The 26750-nt window shown below is 40.7% G+C and overlaps 1 protein-coding gene across 6 annotated transcripts in view; it reads left to right on the top strand.

The window, feature by feature from the left end:
• The window catches only part of LOC144770647 (E3 ubiquitin-protein ligase TRIM39-like), a 299133-nt gene extending 274941 nt beyond the window's left edge, over positions 1-24192 (top strand). For all 6 annotated transcript variants that reach the window (XM_078655353.1, XM_078655350.1, XM_078655355.1 and 3 more), the window contains one exon: positions 23610-24192. In XM_078655353.1, the coding sequence (XP_078511479.1) occupies positions 23610-23743 (134 nt within the window). In that variant the 3' untranslated portion in view covers positions 23744-24192. The remainder of the gene's footprint in view (positions 1-23609) is intronic.
• Positions 24193-26750: the final 2558 nt, after the last annotated feature.

Raw genomic sequence — 26750 nt, 5'->3', positions numbered from 1 at the left:
AAGTTGAATTTCATCATATTTTCTCTTTCTTCCTTTTTCATTCACTGCATACCATTTTCTATTTCTGCAGCATTTGCACCAAATCGTTATCACCAAGACTAATAGGGCTATTCCTATTATTGGCATCGGTGTTCAACGCACAATGCTTCTCCCAACATTAGAAAACCAACGACCTATAGAGGAGAGACCACCAGTTAGTCTCTTCCATGCACTGTCAACCTCCAGTGTTTTCAATTCTTCTTCCAAATTAGTGATATTTCTGACATATCTCCTAATTTCGATACTTTTGTCAGGTATGTAGGTGCAACAATGTTCCACCTTCAACATTTTACAGACTCCGCCCTCTTTTGCCAATAAGATATCAAGAGCAAGTCGATTTTGCGAAACCATAGATCTTATTGCAACTAATTCAGTATTGATCAATAAGAACCCTCCAGCAGTGTCAATCGATAAGCCACTGTAGATAATTTACAAATTTGTTGTGTATTCAGAATTACTACTACTGAAGGTATCAATGCACTAAATATATCCCCTACAATTTCTGAAAAACTAGCTATTTTCTTTTGTTAGTCCATTATGTTCTTCATTGCTTCCAGCAATTCTTTTTACATGATATACCTTTGGGAATACTATTCCGAAATAGCTACTCCCATACCAATGATCAGGCAGCTTAAAGTGAGATTTGTTTCCACAAACATGATATACTCCAGGAAATACTAGATCAGTTCCCCCTTTAGTCCCCAACCCCTTATTATCAGAAAAGTATGTTCACATTGACTGGAACCAATAAATGTATTGTTATACTCTGTTTTTAACCGATTGAGACAGATGTTCCCTTTCTTTTCAAGGTCCAGGGACATAGCAGCATGAGTCTTGCCAGTTGCAATACAATCTTTCCTCTCAGCCCATTTAGGTATCTGAGGTTTCAGTTCGGTAGCCCTTTTATGGAAGTCCTGTCTCCTTTTCTCTACTAAATTAAAAAATATCTTTTCTTCTTCATGTAACCTACATGTTAGATTATCCTTATGTGCTTCACCTATATCAATTTTTTCATTGTTAGAAAATTATCACCCATAAACAGTGAATCTCTACTGCTAAGGACAGGGTTCATGTTTCTGTGCAAAAGAATTTCAGAAGAAATCACATCTATGTTAGAATAATAATATTGTGCCTTTTCAGTTCTGTAACATAAACCAGCTAATATACTACATGAAATACCATATGCCAGTGGTTAATGATGATATGTCACCCCTTCTGCTACTGATGTAGGTAATTTCACACACATAACAATCACTAACTTCCATTGTTTCTACATAATGTACTAACAAGTTAGCGAAAACGTTTAAATCTGTCTCATTTCTATTCACACTGTGGTGTAATTCTGTCTCATCTGGTGCTTCTAAATCTACACTTTCTTGCTTAAGGTTAACTACCTTTCCATGTGTACTAGTATCATTCTGTTTATTTGCAGTCATTAAATAGGGAATGGCTATTGTCAGTCCTAACAATGCTATGACTCTATAAATAAACTACATAAACACATACTACAGCATGTCTTTATACAATTTCGTTTCGGTTTTCCAGCAGCTCTATTATCAGCCATTGCTGTCTAAGGAGACTTACTCGCCTCTTTGTAACTTTTGTTCAAAATACAAACTGTAAAATTCAAATTATTTCAAGTTGGTCTCACTTCTTCGTCAATTTGATCAGCACTTAATTCTTCATCACAGTCTCCACTTATTTCCAGATTCTCAAAATCTTCAAGAATCACATATGTCCATTCATGACCCTTGAAATGATTATTTAGTCTTTTCAAACATGGACTTCTCCTTCTTGGTTTATCTGTTGACGGTCCAGATTGACTGGTTACTTTGTCTAGTTGTTCTGGTTCCTTACTTATTGTTTTTAGGTGATATTTCAGTCTTTTGATAATACTAGGCCAGGTATCACCTTTTCTGAGTCTCTTAGCTGGCACTGTGCTTTCACTTTCTCCAAATGCTCTTTTGCTTTCGTTGATCTGTGGCGCACCTTGATTACTTTCATCTTCAGATTTCTTTTCTATCTGACTTAGTCCAGGGCTTATTACCTTTGGTGTTTCTGCCTGGATGTGTTCTTCTACGCTATTCTGACCCTGCTCAGGAGTTTGTTTGTTTTGACTTTGTTCTCCTTCCTGAACTTGTTTTTCGTTATCTAACTGGTCCTGCTCAGGCCTTATAAATTCTTTATTGTCTTCTGTGTGGGCATTTTGACTAATGCCTATCTGAGTGCATTGCTCTTTCCTTATCTGGTCCTCCTCAAATTTGTTATTTGCTTTGTTTTCTGTAATCTGAGTGTGTTACAGTATTTCTGTCTCATCCTCACAATCACTCTGTCTGTCTCAATAAGTTTGGCTTCTTTTTCTCAATGTTATTTCAGGTATGTCTACTATCGGGATCCAATCATCCTGACTGGTGCTAGGTCGTTCTTCATCAGCTACTTCAGGATCAAATTCTTGCAATCCTTCAGCTGTACAAACTTCAGCCTCTGCTTCGTCAGGTTCAGTTACTCTTTTAGTATGGCTGACATGAATCCAATTAGGCAAACCTGCACACTTTACAGCTGTTGTGGTAACCAAAATCACTTGATGTTGTTTTCCCCACCTTGGTGCTAGGCACGATTCTCTGGTGTGATCTTTTATCACTACCCAATCATCTGGATTCAAATCATGTGCTTGAGTCGACTGTCTTGTCACAGCATCTTTCCCAACCTGGTGAGCGATATAACGCACTTGATCATCCAACTCTTTGCAATACACCAATACCAAATCATCAGATATATTTAACAGCCTGTGTCCTGGTACACATGCTTGCCTTATTGCCCTTCCCATGAGTATCTCATAGAGACTCAAGCCTGTATTTTTGTCTGGTATGCTTCTGAGTCCCATCAGGACAAGAGTTAAAGCATCAGGCTACTCCAGTAGGGTGGATGCACACACCTTCCCCAGTATCAATTTGATTGTGCCATTCAGTTGTTCTACCACTCCAGAAGCCGCTTGGTGGTATGCACAGTGCAGCTTTTGATCTATTTTGAAGGCTTCACAAATTAATCTAATTATTATATTTTTTAAGTGAGACCCTCGGTCTGACTCAATAGTTACTGGAAAACCGAAAGGGAACCTAGGAATGAGCTTTAACAACAGGAGTTTGGCCACACCTAAAGTGTCATTTCTTCTGGTCGGGTATGCCTCCACCCTCTTGGAAAATAAACAAACAATGACAAGGACTTATTTTATTCCTCAACAAACATGTAACATAATGAAATCAATCTGGAGTCTTATAAATGGACTATCGGATTTTCCAATCTTTCCAGGACAAACTACAGTTTTCCTGCCTGGGTTTCTTTGTTGACAAATTAAGAATCTTTGGCAAAGACTCTTTGCAATGTTACTGAACCTTGCGTTAAACCAATACTGTTTGAGCAGTCTCATCATTGCATCTCTGCCTATGTGTGTCTCCATGATACATTCTAGCCATTGGTGCAATTATACAGTCCAGTAACACAGGTCTTCCATCTAAATACGTTATAACACCATCATGAGTTCTTCTCTGGCAACCTTTCTTCCTTTTCTTTTGTTTCAGCTTCATTTGGTAATTCTCTTACTTCCTCCCATGCTCCTCTGCCCCCAAGAAGCATAAGTTGGCAGCTGATTCCACATGTATCAACTTTCTTGTTTACTGATATTTTGTATTTAGCACAATGTTGGGCAACTTCGTCAGCATAAAGATTACCAGCTGTCACTTTGTCATTTCCAGATTGGTGAGCAGCACATTTGACCACGGCCACTTCTTTTGTTAATTGAATTGCACTGCAAATCCCACAATCCACTGCCTGCAATACCCTACAACTCCGAGAAACATCCTAATTTCTTTCGGTGTCTGAGGTAATTTCATAATTCTGATCATTTTGATTCTTTCTGAAGTCACTCTTCTGACCCCTCTTTCTATTTGATGTCCCAGATATTTGACCGCAGTGGTACAGAATTGTAATTTTTCAGGTGACACTTTATGTCTACCTTCTGCCAAATGAGTTAGTAATGCAATGGAAATAACAATACAATCATTTCGAGTTTTGGACGCGACTAAGTCGTCCTTGTACTGCACCAAGAAGGACTATCTGGGCAGCACCAGAGATTCAAGAATTTTTTTCAAAATCAGATTAAAGATCAATGGACATTCTGTGTACCCTTGAGGAACATGATTCCAGACGTAAACATGCTTGTCAAATTTAAACGAAAATAAAAACTGACTGTCTGGATGCAATGGAATGGAGAAAAAGGCATGGCACAAATCAATTACAGTAAACCATCCTGCACTCCGTGGTATCTGATATAGGATCACTGCTGGATTCGGTACTATTGGACAACATGATTAAACAATTTCATTTATTTTGCATAAATCTTGGACCACCCTATATTTGACATTTGGTTTCTTTATGCCAATTATAGGAAAATTGCAGGGACTACTCATTATTTCTTTTAATATGCCTTGTTCGACCAAATGTTCAATTTCTGCTGCAACACCTGTTTTTATTTCTGGGTTCATCTTGTATTGTCGAGTATTTGGGTAGACTGCACCTTCTTTCACTGTCACTTTTACGGGGTCGACATTTGCCATTAAACCTACTTCCTTTCCGGTAAAATCACACACAGCAGGATTAACGGTATTTTGGACCTCCTCTTGTAGCTCATCTGCGGTCATCTTTTTAACTACATCTCCTTGCCTAGGTAACATGATTTTGTACACTCCATTTTCATCAGGAGTCTGAATTGCAACACCCTCCGGTGTGCAAAAAATTGTGGACTTCATTTTGCACATTAAATCCCTTCCTAACAGGTTTACAGGGCTCGAGTCACAAACAACAAACGCATGCATTTCTTTAAAGTTGCCAATACATACCTCCATTCGTTCTGCAATAGGGGTCCTAATCTGTTTCTTAGAAATGCCCACTACTTGTATCACTTCTCCTGAGAGGGGTAGGTTTGGGATGTCTGCTGTTCTCATGGTAGGACGGGTAGCACTAGTGTCTAGCAAGAAAGTGGCGTCATTTCCTTCAACCTTACCTTCTATGTATGGACCTGACTGATCTACCGGCTAGGATGCATCAAATACGCATTCCTCTTCCCTCCTTCTCAGGAACCGTCACAAAGTCTCTTCGTCAAAAAATGTCTCCTGTAAAAGAAACAGTGGTGTTACAGAATTTTTCTTACCACTTCCCTCACGGAATCTGGTGTCCACACTGTCCTTGGCTTGACTCACAAAATCTGGCATAGGGGCAGGTGGCAATTGACTGTATTACCTGTTGCGGTTGCCTCATTAACACCTCGTCTGCGTCTATGGATTTAAATTTTGAGTATGGACATTACTATTCTGTATAAGTTTACACTCATTCTTCAAATGCCCCAATGTTCCGCACCCGTGACAGGAAAAAAATTTCTTTGCCTCTTCTTTGCTCATTCTGCCCCTGTGTTTGCCCCCACTACTTTCACCTTGACCTTCCCCTCTTCCTTGATTATTTGCCTGTTGACTTAACTGTAGTACCTGTTATTCTGCTAATTTAACTTAAGCCCACATTACCTCTTCTTCTAATTTCTTTTGTCTATTATCAATTTCATCCCCACAGTATTTTGCATTCTTGAGAATTTCATCAACAGGCTTTGCCTGCCAGCACAACTTATGCTCTTTAACCATCTGTGATATCTCTGGCTTTAGTCCAGACACAAAACGATATATAAAGGGTGTTATGTCCTTTTTATCAATGTTTTCTAACCCACTATACTGTTTGAATACCTGCAAAAGATGCTCATAACATGCATGTCCAGGTTAATCTTTTTCTTGCGTTGTTCTGTCTATTTTTATCCAATCTGTCTCTTTTGGGGAATCTTTCCCTTTAAGTAGGTTATTACCTGATGATATGTTTTCATTACCTCATCTGACGGGGCTCCTGTTTTTGCATCTCTTGGTTACTCGTCATTAGGCCAACCTTCTGAAATTTTACATTCTGTCCATTTAGTCAGCAGGTACAACTATGTCAAACAAACCATCTAAATCTTTTAACAGTACTTTTGAAACCTTCACAAACCTTTTAACTTGCCTGTACCATTCTACTGTTTTTTCTCTAAGCTTTGATAAGTCATTTGTTGATATTAAAATATCTTGTCGGGACCATGCAACATGTACATATCCTCCTCTTAGAACTTCTCTTATTGGACACAACCTTTCAACCTTTTCTGTTTCTTTCATTAAATACTCAGATGTTGTTCAATTTGCCTGTGCTTCTTCCTTTTTCTTTGTTCATCTAGCGTTGCATCAATCCAAATCTCCCTATTTTTGTAACAATGATAATAATTGTTTTATCTGCAATTTTCTTCCTGACACATTCATGTGTTCTAAATCCTTGTTAGAAAATTCTGCTATATATGATTTCTGCAATACTTTAGATTTACCTATGTCAATTCCCATTTCTTAGGCCAAATTCATTAATTTTTCATTAAATATTTTCGTATTTCAGGTGATGCTTCTACATATGAATAACAACTCCTCTTCGCTAAAATAATTTAATCTCTCTAATCCTACATTTCCAGCTATGATTTCTTCCAATTCTACTCTTAATTTAAAAGATGTCCAATACTTTTGACTGTGATTTTGGCTTCTCTATTTCTGGTATCCACCTTTCTATTTCTTCTGGAGTTACTACAGTGGCACTTTTCATTTCTGTGGACGTTTCAATCTGTACCTGTCTTGAGCATCTGGGGGTAACTTACCTGAATGAATCTTTTATTGGCTCTCTTATAAGCAAATCCATTACGGAAATTACTGACTCACACTCACTTGCCTGGTCATCAACTATTATATTTTCTTTTCTGGGTTGTGTAATTGGTGTAGTCAGAACGGGAGTTTTAGGACCATTTTGCTTATGTCCACATAAGGGAACAACTGGACCTATAGTCACAGGTATCATTAGTGCTTCAGGACTTGTATTTAATTGGGTTATCTTCTGAATTAATTCACTCCTCTGTTTATTTATTGCTTATTTTTCTTTTTCTTGTAATACCATTTCTATGGTAGTCATGTACAATCTGCGAAACCAAAGGTGTTTTCTTAAACGGGGCACTAGGGGTAATTCTATTTGTCTCTTCCTGATAAGGTGGCGGATTTTTCATTAATAAGTCTTCAAAATAATCATCTTGTGATTCTCCACTACCAGTTATTAAATGTTTTGTCTTTTCTGTACATTTACTTCCTGTCGGTTCTTCTGTGGTAAATACAGGATATAATCCTTACACTACCATAGCCTGTCTCCATTGTTTCATCTGCTTAACTCGTGTTTCTCGGGGAAATCTGGGATAAAATATACTTAAGTTCCTATCACATTGGGTTCTGTCTCGCTCAAAAGCCTCAGTCTCCCTCTCTTCTAAAGCTTCATACTGCGTTAATCTAGGTCTTGGTTCAAATGTATTCATACGAGTTCGCAACTTGTGTAACATTCTCCCATTACATTTTCCATTCTCTGGGGATGTTAATACTCCATAATTTTTTAGTGAATTCTGTCCAATTTTCTAACACTACTAAAGTGTGCTAACCTCTTTCTATCATCATGTATGATGCAGGCATTTTCAGAATAATAATTCCTTCTCTAGTTTTAATGAGCTTATACTTTTTGAAATATATATATTTTTTTCTGCACAAATGACATTTTTCTCTTTTCTCCTTTCTTCCTCTAATGTACTGTTCGTGGGCAAAACCTATGAATCTTCTATCTGGACGGGACCCTGTTTTTTTTTTTTTTGCAGAGTCTTATATAGCACGAACTAGACCCGAACCGAATCGGGTATCAGAGCGCTTTACATAGCCCCAGACACACATTCATTTTAGGCACAGGGAGATTACGTGATTTGCCAAGAATCACAGGACGTTTTTGGCATTGTTACCGAGACTCGAACCCAGATCCCCAGGTCCGAGGTCGAGCGCATATTATCACCACCACCTATTAACACAGAAAATTCAATTGTTTACTTCACTTAAATGCTTCTCCAATACCAGCGCGTATTTTATTTTAAGAACCAATCAGCATTTGTTTCACAGTACCCTTTTAACCAATTCTTGCGCTGCTTTCCTGTGACATGAGTTTCACTCTCCGTACTCACCCTTCCTTTACAATATTACTTCAGCTACTCACCTGCTGTTTTTACCAATACCAGCGCTCTCAGTGACGTCAGTGCAGCACCCGTGACTGACCCCTCCTTTGCAAGGTAATACAATACTCAATCTTTTTTAATTTTAATTACACATTTCATTAATTAACAACATAAAAACTTTCACTACTGTGCCTTACTACTGTGCCTTGTTTGACTAAATTCAAAGAAAAGACAATTTCTTTCACGGAAAGTAAAACCTTTTCCGTTTACCATTCAAAAAATAGGAGTAAAACCTCTTCCACTTACTCTTCACTCAAGCATTGAAGAACATGCTTCTCCTTTAGACTTAACCTTTAGAGGTGATATAAGACCACAATTTCACCAACAAAGTCCTTTGCTATCAATCACTCTCCCTTTGTACACAAGAAAATAATCCCTAACCAGCACTTCAAGTTCTACCTAACTTTCCGCACTAACTTCATCAAGGCCAGTAACCTCACTGGAGTGTGGCTTCCACTTACCACCTGCTATTCAAAATCCCTAGGGAATTCAAGACAACATGTAACAATAAAAATGGGTTTTTGGTTAAAACATAAATAATATAAAGTCAATACAGCTAACTAACTCTCTTAACAAAAACCTAACCATCATTCTGCTACCAATAAATACTGATGGCGCAAGATTACCAGTTTAGGATATTTCTAAAACACCATACTTACCTGGGCCCATAAATATACACACTATAAACCGCTAATCTATTTTTCTGCCGATCAGGAGTTTATTTACCTTATTATGATTTGTACCTGTACACCATGACTTACCAATTTCTTGTCACTGATGATATTAATTTCTTAGGCCAATGAATCAAGTATTTAGAATAATAGGTATATAATACCAAATTACTTTATTTCATTCAATAACCACAGACTCTGGGAAGTTTTAAACACTTTATTGATGCAATATTTTGTGAGTCAAGTACACATCGGTTAATAACTTTTCAAGTAGAAAACAATGATCAAAGAAAAAATCTTTAGAGACTTAGCAAAATTTCTAGACATTGGTACCTGGGAAGGGTAAGAAAGGGAAACCGTACAAAGACATATCACACAGATTTATATTTACCTAGAATGGTGCGAGGATCAACCCCTGGCCAAGGGCTGGAAAGAAAGGGCTCCCGACTAATCAGGAACCAACAGGTCAGGACAGGTGCAGGACAGAACAGGTAACCTCTGCTAAGTGCAACGCCAGCATCACACCCCTCTCTGCAGCTACTCTTGTTCCCCTTCTAAATGACAGAAGTCTTCTGTCATTCTTCTTCTGAGGCATCTACGATTTCCTTCAGCATACGTTGGGTCAGTGACAGGTCTGTGACAAGTCAGACAAACTAACTTACTAAGCCTACACTTTTGCATTTTGCAGGGTATGTACCTCCCCCCAATGTTGCAAATTTTGTGTATTCCCTTCATTTAATTGGTCAGTAGGACGGGGAGAGGTCATCACACCATACTAATATGACATCACTTTTCTTTAGTTTAATTGTTCGAAGTTCCCACCCATAATTTACTTGTCCACGCTTTTAATCCATCCAGCAACATTTCATATTATTTTAATACAATGTATACATTTTAAGAAAGTGTTCTTCCTCTCTCCGGGTCAAGAGATTCTCAGGCCCATCGCGGGTAAGATGGGACTTGGCAGAAATTCAATGCCACCGCTCGAGATCTTGCAGTGTTCCCAGCACAACCGCAGAAGGTTTTCAAAATGGTGATTCAAGTCACCCTTCAGGCCTGAATACAAGCTAAAGATAAAGTCAAAGAAGGACACTTTAGATTACGAAAATAAATGAATGCACTGTATACCCCTTATATCTACTCTAATCCCAATATTTTATTTTAACTATAGCATTAATAGTTTAGCAAAACACACAAAGTTTAGTTCAAGCAAAAGCATATGCATTAGCATGTGAGGTTCAAAGTGGCCATTAAAGGCACTGCTGCACAGCTGAAAAGAGCAAAGAACGTCATACTACATAGATGTAGGAGACACATGCGCAGAAGAGTTCACACATTTTCGGCAATCATATTAAAACACTCTGGTTACTGGTTAGTAAAGCACATTCAAAAACTTCCCCAAGACACTGAAATGTTGTCTGGTGCAATTATTAGTTCTTACACAACATGTTGATTAATTACTTACATGTTATTTCGACAGAATTGAGTCCGAGCAAGTTTCTTCACATATGAAACCTTGCTCCATCAGCCTCTCAGTCATTGTTTTATCCAGTGTGCATAGTTTTGTGAATCTGACCAAGACCTCTGTCAATATTATTTCCAGTGTAATCACTCTCAACTTTTTATGTTAAGATTTGGAGGTATTGAAAGGCCTCAGAGAAAGGCAATTGACCGGATATTTTTTAAAATCACCTGGACGGTACAGTATCACCACAGAAGATGTTTCATTGGAATGTCTCAAGATAACTGGTAACGCCCCGTCAGTTCAAGGTAAGAGTATCTTAACTGTGTAGGAAGCATCCATAGTTCAGCGAGTATCTCAAAAGCGACCCTATAGCAGGTATTATTTGAAAGTTTGTGTGGGTATGCTGCCGCTGAGGTGGTGTACAGGAATATCACTTTTTGACTGGTCGGGAAAGGCAACCAGAGGTTGTCACGAGTGGGATGCAATATGCAAAGCAATTGCTCCTTTGCACCATAGTATTCGTTTATACAGATAAATAGCTATGGGACCAGTATATGGTTCACTAAATCGACACGTTACACATTCAGTGTTATACCATGTACCACATCATAATGCAATCCTTTCAATCACTTCCAGTCTAAAACAAGCAATGGTGGGTGATACCAAACTATATCAGAAAAGCTACAAGTTTGTATCTCTTATGTTATTTATTTTTATATCACGCACAGATACTCATGAGTGTCCCAGCGCAGAGCCAGCAAGGGGTGAGAAAGTAGAGACTTAGGCAAAGAGATGCGTTTTTAGGAGCTTTATAAAAGTCAGTGGACTTTAGTATTCCGAAGCCCAAAAGGAAGGGTATTCCAGGCTACAGCCGCTTTCCTAGCAAGCGAACTGCCACCTAACCTCTGGCATTTAAAACCAGGAACAAAAGCCAGACACTGAGACAAAGATCACAATTGTCTCACCAGGGCATAGAAAGAAAAACGCTTTTGCAGGTAAATTGACCTCTAGCTGTTTAGTGCGCGATGGGCAATGATTAGTGATTTAAACTTCACTGTTGCCGTCACGGGCAGCAAGTGTAGTGAGCCCAGATGGTGGCTCACACTACTTCTGAAAGGCAAGTCAAGAAGAAACCTGGCCACCGTATTCTGGACCACCTGCAGTTTTTTCAGCAGGTAGCCAGGAATCCCCACATAGAGAGCATTAGCGTAGTCCAGCCGAGAAAGAACTAGGGCACGAATACTGTCTCTTTTGCCGCCCTAGGAAAAAGGGGAAAACATTTCCTAAGGGTTTTGAGAAGGCCGAAACACGAGCCGGCAAGTTTCTTAACTTGCGTGTGAAATGCAAGGTTCTCCTCAAAGCAGAACCCCAAGTTCTTTACGGGCTTCCCGATAGATGTTGGCAGAGGGGACCCTATTGGCCAGAGGGAGTCCCTAAAGTTAGGGGAGATTCCCGAAAGGAAGGATCTCAGACTTTTCCTCATTGCATTTAAGCTGTGCGGAGGCCCGCCATTTAAAAATGGAGGACAGGCAATGTTTCCAAGGAGTCACTGAGTCCGTATTCTTCTCCCAGGTAAAAAGAAGCTGGGTATCATCCGCGTAGGCGATAATCTTTGCGCCCAGTTCTTCCGCCAAGTAGATCAGTGGTGTAACATACACGTTAAACAAAAGGAGGCTAAGGGAGGACCCTTGGGGTACCCCTGTAGTCACTGTCTGAACCTGAGACCCCTATCTCGGTGCGTCGCGTAAGAAGCAGTGAGGGCGGGACCACGTCAAATGCCGCCAATAGGTCGATCAAAAACAATGCCGCCCACACTCCCGAATGGCTTCCGTGACCTCGACCAAAGCTGATTCGGTGCTGTGAGCTGCCCTAAATCCTGACTGTGCCGGATGGAAGAGGCCTGCCTTTTCGACAAACTCAGTGAGTTGTTTAGTCTCTACCTTCTCACAGACCTTCGCTAAACTGAGCAAGAGGGAAATAGGGTGGTAGTTCCCTAAGTTAAGGGGGTCTAAGGAAGGATTCTTTAAAAGTGGGTGAATCTTGGCCTGTTTCCAGGCCGCTGGGAAGCAAGCTTTCTGCATGGACAGGTTGATAATACCGTTTACTTCTGTATTTATAGACTCAGCGGCTGTTGTCAGCAATCTAGCAGGACAAGGGACCGCGGGAGAGCCCGACTTCTGGCCCCTCAAGAGCTTGAGAGAGTATAATCGGGTACCATACACAATGAAAAACTGGCAACAATATTGCAGAGGACTATGGTGAATTTTGTTCAAATAGTCTCCTGAATCTAAAAAACACAGGGTAGAGACACTTCCCACTCACCAAGAGTGTCAGCGTTGTTGCACCTTCTGTCTCTGGGGCAGGCTATTTCACCGCTGATTGGGCTCCACAGTACTCTCTCAACTCATGAAGTGGTGGTCAGTGGTGTCTACTGATTAAGTAGAAACATCTCTACCCTAGACATGGTCCACGGATAATACTACTCTGGCTCTCTAGTGGGGACAATCCCTGTATTGTGACTCAACATGGGCTGAATCTTCCCAATGAGTTCCTTGCTCTGATGTTGTCTGTAAATATTGCATGAGACTTCAGGGTAGATACACAGTTCTACTGCAGGTTGTCTCATTGTGTTATTCCCCAGACTGCATAAAGGCCTGAATGCTCACAGTGATGAAGAGTGAAGGGGGAGGTCACATTAATTTCCTTTGAAAGACACTTTCCCAAATGTAAAGTATGAGCATCACCATTTGTCAGAAGTACATGTCACATACTTTGCCACTGGTTTTGGGTTTGTACTCTAGAGGATGGAGCCAAAATGCTTGTACGTGTGATCCCCTCCAGCAGAGGTATTAACTACACTGCTCTCTTGCTCCACAGACAGCTCCACCACCCCATAGGCGGGTATATGTATGATATACTACATATTTCATCCATAATGTCAGTACTACCAGCAACATTTTGATGCTCCTGGTCTTGGCGAAAAACTAGAGGTGTATCACTGTCCTCCGAGGGGCACATATCTCTTGGAGCTAAAGAGATCCTTCTCACTATGGTTTATAAATCCCATTAATTGGCAAACGTGTTCTACCAGAACCTAATCCATTACTAGAACCAGGGTATTCTATTCTTAAACTGAACATTCCTTGTAATGACAAAAATGCGAATTGTTTCTTACGTGACTGTATATTCTGACAAGTTAAGTTTAAAATTCGAATGTGCTCAGTAGACATTTAGATTTCTCAAATTTGTGTTCCAATTGTAAATAGATGTTTTTCTCAAAAGCTTCTATCAGAGAGGTGAGCACAAAATATAGTGTGTTTAATTGTTTTCTCAATGCCATTACTTGTTGACTATTGTCACGAGAAAAATCATTATGTTTATTGTGATATTTCGATCATCCCTCCTGTTTGGATACCATTCGCAGCCATCTGATTGATTTCCCTGATCCTATTATCTGGGTAGGAGACTTCAATATCGTCCTAAATCCTGCTTTAGATAAATCACCTAAGTCACGAGCAGCAGTTTCCTCTAAATCACGTCAAGCTCTTTTGAGTATAATGAGCCAGATGGGTCTTTCAGATGTCTGGAGAGAGCGTGCAGGAGATCAACCGGGGGTTTCGTTTATTAACCTAAAATACCATCACAAATCTAGGATTAATTATGCACTGTTTACCTACACCTTAAGTGACCTGATCAAATCCATAGATTATCTTCCTTCCCACTTGTCGGACCACTCTGCGCTAGTTTTTACTCTATCTCTAACACAGCAACAACAATTTAGATCATGGTCTTTTGACCACACCATTCTACTAGTGGAGGAGGAGATACATTTTCTCAATCTTGAGACTATTCAGTTTCTCAAGACAAATTTAGATTCATCCAGTATATCGGTTGTGTGGGACACCCTGAAAGCCTTTTGGAGAGGCTGCATTACCAATCGTGCCTCCTTTAGGAAAAAGAAATTTAGGAATGATGTCAAGGGGTTAGAAGAAGAATTGGCCAGAGTACAATAAAATCTGAGCTCCCAAGCAGGAACTCACTTAACGGCAGACTTGGAAGAGCTAGATTCACTTAAAAAACAACTGGAGAATGTTCTCCAAGAGAGAATCGCTCGCAGTTGGGAAGCGAGTAGAATTTCCCACTCTGAGTTCGGAGAAAGTGCCAGTAAGCTACTCGCGTGGAAAGTCAAATCTGATCAGATACGAAACCATATCAAACAGATTGTAGTCGAAGGGGAAACATCGCCTCACGCATCTAATTTAGATATGGGAATGGCCTTTCGTGAGTTCTTCCAATCAATTTATACTAATGATACCATCTAAGATCCTGAGAAAAGGAAAAAATGGCTTGATAAGATCTGTTTACCATGTATCACTAATGAACAACATGCTGCTTTGTATAACAAAATTACCGAAAACGAAGTTAGAAAGGCGATCAATCTCTCTACAACAGGAAAGGCGACAGGGCCTGATGGCCTTCCGGGAGAGCTATATCGTCAACTTAGAGTCAATAATTCCAGTGTTGTTGAGACTTTTTAATAGCATACTCTTGGAGGGCGAAGACCCTCCTGGGTCGTGGAGTGAAGCTACAGTCGTCTTAATTTTAAAACCGGGAAAACCTCCGACTGACTGTGGCTCTTAATGTGTACATGGCTCCTCTCGAGGATGTTGTTGAACCCTTTGGGATCAAATCAATAATGTACGCCGATGACACCCAGCTCATCGTGTCCCTCAACCAACCCGACAACGCCCTCTCCAATTTGTCTAGCTGCCTGGAAAAAGTCCACCAATGGATGTGCGAATCCCGGTTAAAACTGAATGGGGAAAAATCTGAAATACTTCTGCTGGGAAACCCTAACAAAATACCCGCCCCCCTTCCCTGGCCACTATGCATGGGATCCCCTCCATCCCCAAAAGCCGAAGTGAAAAGCCTGGGGATATGGTTGGACCAGGACCTCAGCTTCAAAACACAAGCGAGGAAAACCACGGGAATTTGCTTCGGCCTTATGAAGATGGCACGAAAGATTCTCCATCTACTCCCCCCTCAATCCAGGAAGCTTTTGATGCAGGGGCTGGTGAACTCCAGACTGGACTACGGGAATGTCCTATATCTGGGGGCCCCAGCCTCTGTACTCCACAGACTCCAATGCTCTCAAAACGCGGCGGCAAGAATACTGACAGGAACGGCAGCAAGGACCTCTGCCAAGCCGGCCCTTAGAAATTTGCACTGGCTGCCAGTCAAAGAACGTGTCAACTTTAAGACCCTGTGCATGGCACATAAAATACTGCACAACGAAGGCCCCCCTATTCTCAGACTTCTTGTGTCCTTTCAACAATCAACTAGACAACTCAGATCTAACTCCCTCTCCCTTGCAAAAGTCCCCAGAATTAGAAAGGCCAGAACAGGTGGTCGCTTGTTCTCGTACAACGCTCCGAGACTGTGGAATGCTCTCCCTCTCTCCCTGAGGCAAGAACAAAACCACCTTAGATTTAGGAAAAAACTGAAGACCCTCCTCTTTCCATGAGCACTACCCCCCCCTGATCGCCCACTCTCCGGGATTATAGTTACCAGCGCCGGGATGCCCTAGGGTAGCTGTTGCGCTCTATAAAACCCATAATCAAATCAATCAAATCAATCAAATCTTATCGCCACATTTCACTTCTCAATTGCGACTATAAGATTTTTGCCACCATTCTGTCTAAAAGATTGGGGGGTGTAGTGGATAAGATTATCCACCAAGATCAAAAAGGTTTTATTCAAAGGCGTCAACTAGCAGACCTCACTTATGACCTAATAGTTGCTATTGACATTGCGTCTTCTTTTACCCTTCCTTAAGCTGTATAAACATTAGACGTGAATAAAGTCTTTGATAGGGTTAACTGGCCATACTTCTCTGAGGTGTTAAAGAAGTTTAATTTTGGAAGTGGCTTCTGCCGCGTCATAGAATTGCTGTATAGGGCTCCCACTGCAAGATTGCTAGTTAATGGGACTTTGACAGACCCCTTTAAGATCACTAGGGGTACGCGACAGGGTTTCCCCCCCTCTCCCGTTTAATCTCTACATAGAGCCTTTTGCACAGGTTCTAAGAGAAGAAAATAACATCATCCCTTTTAAATTTGGAGAGTGGGAGAGGAGAGTGGCCCTCTATGCGGATGATATCCTGATCTATACAGATGATTTGGATACTGCTTTTCCTACGATCATGGCACGTGCAGAGGAGTTTGGCTCAATCTCGTAATACGAGATCAACGCTAATAAAACCGAGATAATGGCGTGGAATATGGAAAATACACACTACCATATTCCTTCCACCATGCGATATTTAGGCATCCGAATAACCCAGGCCGTTGAAAAGATTCCAGAATTTAATCTTAATCGAATCTTTAAAGAATGCCAAAAACAGCAGAACTCGTGGGTGCATCTTCCCTTGTCATTTCTCGGAAGGATTAATTTAGTTAAAATGTCCATCCTCCCCAAGAGAACTTTTCTTTTTAATGCCATCCCTCTCGTTTTCGATACGAAACGAATAGCGAAATATCAAGGAGAATTGAATTAATTTATTTGGAAGCATAGATCTACCAGGTTAGCTTGGAAGAAGCTTAGGTGAAAGAGGGAGAAGGTGGGACTGACAATGCCCGACTTGCAATATTATGCATGGGCATTCCAGTTATCTCATTCACGAATGCTTCTGAAGACGCCTACTAGTACAACGGTGGGAGAACTGTTCCGGGCTATGCTAAGGGGATCAGATCTGTCGGAAGATGGTTTTATGTACAAGTTTGGAGACCAAAAATTCTTTAAAAAAGTCAAATTAAAAATCCTTCAGTCAATAGCCAATACTTGGGCTGCAATAAGAAGGAGAGTAGGACTGGGCTATTTTTCAAAAAGGGCTCCTTTATGGGATTCCCCGGGTACTCCTGCATGCCTCCGGGACAGTCTGAGCACGCCTTTGAGAGATTCTGGATTAATGATGTGGGGAGACTTACTGGGTGGTGGTGCCATGAGTTCCTGGGAAGATCTTCACGAGCTGGTAGGGCCTGGTCTCTCCAAATTTAAATATATTCAATTGAATTGTTGGGTCCAGTCACAGGCTAAGAGCACAGGGCTTTCAGGGTGGGATAGTAACCTAGAAGAGCAGCTCGTGACAAAGCCTGTAGGGAGAAGGCAGGTCCCTATGTGGTATTGGGCTATTGTAGAGGAAGCAGATGGTGAATTTAAACTTGCGAACGACTTATGGGGACAGCAGATGAACACGCATTGCGAGTCGTTGTGGATGGAATCATTTAACACTCTGTTTAAAATTGTCAAACCTGCTTGGCTGAGGCGTAATCACATCTTTACAGCTCATAGAGCCTACCTCTCTCCACTCAGACTATCGAAATTTCAACCCGGTAAAGCGTGCAAGAAATGTGGACTCCTAGAAGCATCGGATATATATATGTTTAAAGACTGCCCCTTCCTATCCGATTTCTGGGACAAAGTCATAGCATCCATGAATCCATCCTGAGGGTCCCTTTGACTATTAGTTTACAGCTAATAATTTTTGGTCTTGAAGACAACATCAGGGGCCCAGCAAGATCCTTACTCTTCTATGCAATTCTTCTCGCAAGAAGGCAAATGTGTAAATATTGGGAAGAGTCCATACCACCGACTCACTCAGAATGGGTGACATCATTGTATGAAGTGTCCAAGGTGGATATGGCTAGATCCTGCAATAAGAAAAATGTGGCTCTCTGGGATCTATTGAAGTCGTGGAGGTAGGAGTCCAGGTTTTTTTTTTCCCGGGTCCTACGATTATGCCTTTGACACTCCTCCGACTACCAAAAAAAGGGTCTTCTAGGAATCTGGTCCGGCAGGATTTGTAAAATCGTAGGTGGAGTATAAATTTCTTACCTACGGTTCTCCTCTGAGTAATTAAATGTCTCTGGCTGATGGCAGTAAAATAACAAGAACAGCAGGACATGAAATAAAAATTGGAGGTTTACTTCTTTCTTTTCTTCTTGAGTGGGAGTAAAGCAAATGAGGACAAAAAAAAAGATATTTCGATGAGCTACCAAATACCTCTTCCATTTCAAAAGTACTGATGGAACTCTCACTGACGTTTATATATTTCGTTTGTAGCTAGTATTTAGTATAGTATACAATTAGAATGTCTATCACATACACTGTTCTACCTTCCTGTAAGAGAATTATTGAATGATGCTTGAACCAATTAAACAGGAGACCAAATAATTAGAAAACCATATTCTGTTCTTGACCTTATGTCAGCATGAATGCACGTAATCATGGAAACAGCGAACCCAGCCAGAAAGCAACATAGTCACATTCAGATGTTTGAGAGTACAACCCAGGGATCCAGGTTGGAAATAGGTCATTGTGGTAAAACAGCTGGGTGTGTCACAGGGCTGGGTAGATGTGATGTGATTTGGGGTAGTGGACTTAGTAATGAAAAGCAGGATGAGTCCCCAATGTTGTGCTGAAAAAGCATGTTGGATAGCTTTGTAATGAAGGGTTACACTTTGATATGACGTTCCTTTAAGAGCGGTTGCATTTTTTCCCTCAGTTGGAGCAAATATTGCGCTCTGTAGAGTTCACTACAATGTAGTTTCACATTGTCAGGCAGCAATATTATTTCCATTTTTCACTTTTGCGTTTCTAAAATGGTGATGATACTACTGAAGTGTCTTGCAAAGTATGCTGATGTCATTCAGTTTCCAGCTACGGTTGGAATACATACAAAACTATCTTGAATTTCCTATGGTGATGTCAGTAGAAGGGGGAGGGTTTGGGGGGAGCTATATAACTCCCTGAACTGTGGGCAATGTTGAGAATGCACCTCAGAGGTCTCAAGTAGGTCTCTGGAATGCCAGTATGGTCTTTCTTGTGTTGTCGTCTATGAATAAAAGGTTCACTTTACATAACAGAATTAACTATTTCTAGGTGGACCTAAAGCTGAAGTAAGTGACATTATAAAATGATAAGTGCTTTGCCTCACAGCTTAGTTGAGTTGCACAGATAGTTTGTTTGAGTAAACTTAAAGCTGACTTTGGACCTTCTTATTTGAATGGTAGTTAGGTGACTCTGTGACCGAGTTCTGTCACTGGATGATAACGTTCTGCTGTAGATTTTCGTGCTGTCTGCTTATTATTCATTGCTGCTAAGACTGTCGGACATTTAGTTGCAAAGAGTTTAATGTATATATTGTACGTGGTAGGCTATTTGACATAGTATTGTGGACATGGAATGCTCCTTTGAACCAGTTGTGTTCTGTACTTCAAGTATGGCTCAAACCATGAAAGATGGACCCATCAAAGCCGGTGATTCATCATTTAGAACTGAACAGGGCTTAAACATCAACAGAAGTGTAAGGCTCATTGACAACTATTACAATGGATTGCCTGAGCCATTTAAAGGTCGATATTGACCATGTGGATGGTTTTTGTTTTCATTTATGACCAGCGGCAGCTCCACCACAATCACACAGGTGCATTGCCCCTCTGGCTCAGATCCAGCAGCTGACAAATAAAATACATTATCATATTTGTATTATTTTTCAGATGCAGGCTAAGCTAGTGTGTGCAGAGCAGGGCAGGGCCGGTCCATGGGAGGGGGGGGAGGAGTGATATGTGCACTTTTAAATGCGCATGTCAGTTTGGTTGGCTGTCCAATGACGGCCAAGTTGACATGCCCACTAAGGTTTCTCCAACCCAGCTGTATTGCACAGCCATGTTGAAGAAACAGCGCAGACTCCTTGCGACTCTGTGAGCGAGTCCAGCCTGCTCAGGTCAACCCCACACTTCTCTCATGCTTGAGAGCAGTGCAGTGATTGGATGGGTAGTCCAGGGACTGCTGATCCAGGGACTGCTGGGACCAGGAACTGGAAGCAGAGGAGCGTGAGGTGGCTGTCAGCACGTGGTATGTTTTTTCTAATTTTTTAGTTAACTCCTGTTTCCCTCCGCACGCCCCACCACTCTTTACCAGTGTCGACTGCCACTGTTTATAACTGTCTTCCTGTTGCATACAGTTGAAAAGCGGTCTTTCAATAAAAAAATAATAGATGCATTAAACATAGCATCCAAAGTTGAATTAATGCGCAAAATATACCATTGAAAATAATTAATTTCACTCAAATTCATGACAACTATACCAAATTAAACCTCAGTATTTAAACCATTTACCAATTTTCAATGTATCTAGCCTATAAAGTGCATAGCGCATTGCCAACTTTTAGAAAGCGTCTTCTGCCCACCCTCTTGGCATAAACATATTGTTTGATGTAAACTATATTTGACTTCTCAAGCCTCATCCAATATTTGAGTGGTTCAGGCAATCTTCAATAAGTCGTGATCACAAAAGCACACAGTATAGCCTGTCGCCTGCGACGACCAGTGAATTCTGTATCAAGGGAATGAACTGATTGCCTTTGATCAAACTTGGTACATGAAAACTATCTATGTAAAATGACTGATAATGGATATAAATCAACAAGGCGTCAAATAGATAAATCATGTTTATTGGGACATCCATGCAGCACAACAATGAGATGGATTGATGGGCCCTGAAGAAGTTACTAAAGAACGAAACACAAGGGCTTCAATTGAATTGATTTTATATGAAAAGGATTAAATATATAACTGCAATTTGGACCTTTCCTGATTTTTTTCTAAATAATATAGGGCCAGATGTGCGACCCATTTTTGCATCCTCAAATGGGTTTGCGAACCTGTTTGCGCATGCAAAAACATATTTGGCAATGTACATAGCCCAATTACCGAGTCACAATTTTTTTGTGACTTGCTCAATATGTCTTGCGACTGGCAAGTAGGTGGTAATGCATTTGAAAAGGGGAAAGAGTCCCTTCCTTTGCAAATACATGCAAAATAATTATCCTAAGGGCAAGCAGTGGTCCCCGGGAGTTATTTATAGTTGATGATACACTTTTAAGATCTGATCTTTTTCTTTCACCTGTTGCTTTGCGAAATAAACATATTAATGCAGCTTATGATGGACACATTGGTATTGGGGCAACTTGCAGAAAACTCAAAGAACATTTTTGGTGGCCTGCAATGGACAGGGAGGTTACTAGGCTCATCAATAATTGTCAAGTTTGTCTACTCTCTGACAAGTATTGGAAGACTGTTAAAACACCTTTGCATGTGGTTCCCATTCTGGCGAAGCCCTGGTGCAAGGTAGCTTTGGATTTTACAGGGCCTTTTGATATGTTGCCCAATAGCATGAAATACATCATGGTATTAATTGATTACTACTCCAAAAAGGAAGGAATACATTTGGCCTTGGCCTGCAACGAGGTTGTGGAAGATTTTTTTTATCAAGAAGATCGGGGCATATTTAACCACCCCAAATCCAACCACTGGAGTCTCACCGTTTCTCCTACTAAGGGAGAGAGATCCCAGATGAAAGGCCTTTCCAGATTGGTTAAAAGAATTGTACAATAAAAATATTATATGTGTGTCTTACCATGATGAGAAAAAGTTGAAAAATACAGTCCTAACACAGCAAAATCTGCAGAAAAGATATTTTGGTATGATTTGAGATTTATAGAGCGCAACAACCACCTGAGGGCATCAAGGCACTGAAGACTAGTCGTCCAGCAGAGGACAACTTATACATCAATGCATTGGCCCCAGCTGAGGGATTAACCTGAGAATGACCATGTCTTAAGAGCCTTCCTGAATGGCAGGAGAAAAGGGATGGGTCTTAAGGTAAAAGGAAGAGAATTTTAGAGTTTGCTTGCGGCCACAGAGAAAGCACTATTGTCCCACTTCTTTCTTTTGGTTCTCGGTACCGCAAGTCGCAGTTGAAGAGATGAGCATAGAGGCATACCAGGGAAGTGCCAGCAGAACATGGATTTTAATCTTATAGGGTAAGGGAGATAAAGTGCCTTATGTACCATACAGAGTGATTTGAAGCTGATGTGGTTATGGTTGGGGAGCTACTGCAATAATTCTAATGACTCTAAACATTAAGTGAGACAGCAAGATTTTTCAATTGGTGAATGGGTCTTGGTGAAAAAGCCTATGAGAGATAAGAAGGATGTTTCAAAATACTCACTTCCAATTCAGGTAGTCAAGGTTTCCAAAGGTTTTTTGTTTTTGGATAAAAGGGGGTGGTGGAACAGAAGAGCAATTGTCAAGCTCACTAATGAACAAGCAAACAAATTGTCTGATTCAATCAGTTCTGAGTTGATTCAGATGACACTCTTCATCTATTGGATGATTTAATTCCCAATGGCGAGAGTGTTGTTCTTAATTCCACTTTGGATTTACCATGCAGGAATGCAAATACTGTTAACCCTCAAGAACAACATGTTGATCTTAATAGTCATCAAAATGATATGATGACTATGGATCAAGAAGACTCCGAAGATGTTGTACCATCCGAAGAAATGGTCTGAACATCACACAAATGTTCCTTACCTACCAAGTTTAGAGATTATGTTGATTAATTTCTCTGTGTAACTAGGGAGAAGATATAATGTTCTTGATACTAAGGTATGTGTTCCTTTACTTGTTGTGTTCTAAAAGCTATTGCACATGCGTTTCCTAACTGTGTAATAAACATGTTTATTCTTGAATGTCGGTCCCGTGCGGTGCTCCTGTTCGTTGGGATTCCACTGCTTCTGCCACAGCAGTTGCACTCTTATCATCAACGAAGGAGGACACACTCCCATGGGCTCAGCAGCAGGGAATACATCTATTTCAGTGTATCTGTTGTGCATCCTGTTTTCAGCCATACTGGTCATTTTACACCCCCAGCTACACCATTGCAGGCGGCAAAGACGTGAATCGTTATCCCTTACTTGACCATGTGAATGGCCCCATATTAACTGTAGGTCTTGTTCAAACTAGCAATAGCTGCTTTCCCAGAATTGACCTTGCAGTTGCATTTAAGAAACATTCTTGACTAGAATCTGCATTGAAACTCACAATGTTTTTCGGAAAGGACGAATAATCCATCAGCGCTGAGACCTGAAACCACAATATTTATTTAATCAAAAAACTGTGTCGTGATCCAAGACAAAATAGCAGATGATCGTTACCAGAAATTCTCATTGTACCGTTAACTGGCTACAAAGTAACTTGTAGAAGGCTAGAATGTTATTGTGGTCACAAATTGTAATTTTCTTTTTTTCTTTTTTAAGTTTGTATATATTTGTTGTGTTCTTTGAAGTATGATGTATCAAAGCATCAGAATAATGTATTGTTTGTTTACTTTACAGCTAATGAGGACGAAATATCTTTATCTGTGGGTGATATTATTACACAGATGACAGCAGTTGATGAAGGCTGGTGGTACGGAAAGTGCAATGAGACATTCGGGATGTTCCCGTCTAATTATGTTGAACTTCTGTAACAATTGCAAATGATATACGCACTTAGGAACCCAATCATGATAATCGCATTACCTCTGTAACAAATTCATTTTAACTATAATGAATTGCAAATATTATTTAGTATTGTGGAAAGATCTAGTGATATTTTTTCAAAATGGTCATGTATAGTTTTCATTCGATGTTAACTAATGTTTGTAATGCCCGATGGGCTTCTCCTTCCACACGCTGTCTATATCATCTCGCTTGCTCTCCATCTTCCCCGTCCCTGCTCCACAACCTAAATATCAAACGGCATTGTTATTGAGTTTTTTTTATCCATGTTACAGCTTGTTGCTCTGTTCTCATGTACAACTCAAATGTTATGTAAGACCCTGTGCCACACCACTATTATCTGTAAAGCACGTACATACCTTTCATGAAAAATGCACTTTACAAGTCTGTGAAATAAATGCGTATGCTAAACTTGAAAGATCCCACATTCCAACAATCCATCCACAGTGCTGCACAACCACAGATCCGACATAAGCACGTGGAAAATACTCAGTAGTAACCTCTCAAATTCAATAAAACCTCAAAGAGCTACACTACGAGCACCAAATCAAATATGAATCGGGGGTGAAAACGTTCTTTACACACAATTTGACACTGAGTAGAGAGCAGATCAAACTTAGAAATATGTATTTTTCTTGTGAAGTTCCACCAAATGAATGAATGAATGAATGAAATGAGATTTATATAGGTCACGGCTACACAAAGTAGTTAACCCGCACTGGGCTCACAGGCAGCTTTCCAGGATTAAACAAGGATACTATTCTTATGTGAAAAGCCATGTGTTCAACCTTTATTTGAACAGGGAAATAAAAATAGAGCCCAAAGAGGTAGCTCAAGAGGGAGCTGATTCCATGAGGACAGCCCTAGATAAGACGAGGCTGGTATGCAAAGTTTAGCGCAGCGAATCCTAAGAATCCTGTGCTGGAGGCTGTTGGAAGATAGCAAGTTCTTTGTGATGTTTTAAAGGCTGATTCTTGCTCTTGGGTAGCCAGCACCCGTGTGAAAGAGTGCTTTGCAGAATAGGGCCAGTGCCTTGAAAATTATTCTCTTCCTTTTTGGAAGTCAGTGAAGTGCACAAAGGTATTGGGAGACATGCATTCTGGAAGGTAGGTTAACCAGAATGCAAGCTGCTGTGTTCTGGAATTTATTGGTCAGGTAGTCCCAGATACAGGGTCTTCGCATAATCCAACCTTGATGTTATGAGTAAGTGGACTAAAGACTTCCTAGCAGCAAATTAGCAGAAGTGCAAGAACTTCTTTAGAATGCACAGCAGACCAAAGCAAGCGCCTACCACAAAATAATGTGAGATTGTAAAGATAGACAGCTGTCATATTTAACACCCAGTTTCTTAACTATTAAATCCTGGGGGATTATAGGGGGCATCTTCAGGCCGGAAGATCCAACATGCTTCCAGGGGATTTTGACCAAAGAATAGAATTTTGGGCCTATCTGTGTTGCACTTTAGCTGATTGGTGGTCATTCAATGAAATACAGCAGTGAGGCAAGATTTAATGGATTTGCCTGCGATCTCTTCTCCCTTTTCACAGGAAAACAGCAGCTGTGTGTCATCAGTGTATAAGATCACTTTTGCGCCCAAGGCTTCCGCCAGCAGGGCTAGTGGAGTTAGATAAAAGTTACATAGTGTGAGGATCACTGAGGAGCCCTGAGGTACCGCCACTGTCAGTTCTAGGGAAGTAAAAGCAGTGAACCATACCACCTGTCTTCTGCCACTCAAGAAGGTAGCTAGCCAGTCCAATGCCTGTCCTATTACCCTAATAGATTGGAGATGTGCCAGAAGCCTCTAGTGGGTGACCTTATTGAGGCCGCTTACAGATCTAGAATAATCTGCACTGCCTTTCCACCAGCATCCAGGAAAACTCTTATGAATTCAATGACCTTCATTAAGGCGGTCTCCATACTATTCTAAAATTTGGGCTGAAGCCAGACTGGCTAGGATAAAGCAGTTTATTGTCTTCCGGATACAGGAAAAGCTGCTAATTTACATACTTTTCAGCACTTTTGACAGGGCTGCTAGCAAAACTATAGGTCTCGGATTATACTGTTCTCTGGTGTCAGCTGCAGTATTTGTTTGATTTTTTAATCGGGGGAGGGGAGCGGGGGGCAATAGCAATAACAAGTTGGGAGGGCAAGCATCTGTAGATGATCCTGATTTAAGGTTACGGATGTGTGCTAGTGACCCCTTCAAGGGAATGTGGTTAAAGCTTGAGTGTGTGGTCTCCACAGCAGTGCCGTACAGGAGTACACTGTGTCCATCAAACACTCTTTTGGCCGTGAGCAAGCGGCAAGACTTGCTTAAATGACTGACAATTTTATTTTGAAAATAGGAGGCCAGCTGTTCACACCACCACAACGATGGTTGCTGGCTATGGCACAGGCCTTAGGGGAAAAACATTTTTTCCCACTTAAAAAAATTCCCTTGATTTATTTTCTGGTACCTCTATCCTTTCTTTGAAAGAGAGCTTCTTAATTCTTTTGACTGTGGCATAGTATTGTTTTAGAGCTGCCTTGTATACGACTTTGTTGTTGGCTGTGTAGTGTTTCTGCCATTGTCTTTCCAGAGTCTTACAAAATTTAGGGCCAGATGTAGGTGGCCAAATGGCGAGCGCTAACGCTGAAATTTGTAAAATTTCAGATTTTGCGATCGCTTTTTGGCAGCGAGCAATGTGGGTAGGTTGAAACCTACTAGCAAAATAAGGAATCGCAAAATTGTGATTCCTTATTTTGCTCTTGCATTTAAGGAATTGCAAATTGCGATTCCTTAAAGGCAATGTGAGTAGCACAAAAGAAAGTGCACTTCAGCCTTAAGGAAAAAATAATGACCACCAACTTCAAGTTGGTGGTAATTAGCGATTTCCTTTAAAAAAGCACTTTTTTGCTTTTTTTTTTAAGTGCCATGTACACATTCATGCCCCTAGGGCATGTATGTGCACCACATGTGCACACATGCACATTCAG

Source organism: Lissotriton helveticus, chromosome 7 (genome assembly GCF_964261635.1).
Source record: "Lissotriton helveticus chromosome 7, aLisHel1.1, whole genome shotgun sequence".
NCBI lineage: Eukaryota > Metazoa > Chordata > Amphibia > Caudata > Salamandridae > Lissotriton > Lissotriton helveticus.
Note: the sequence above shows the minus strand (reverse complement) of the source record. Positions and strands in the feature narration are given on the sequence as shown.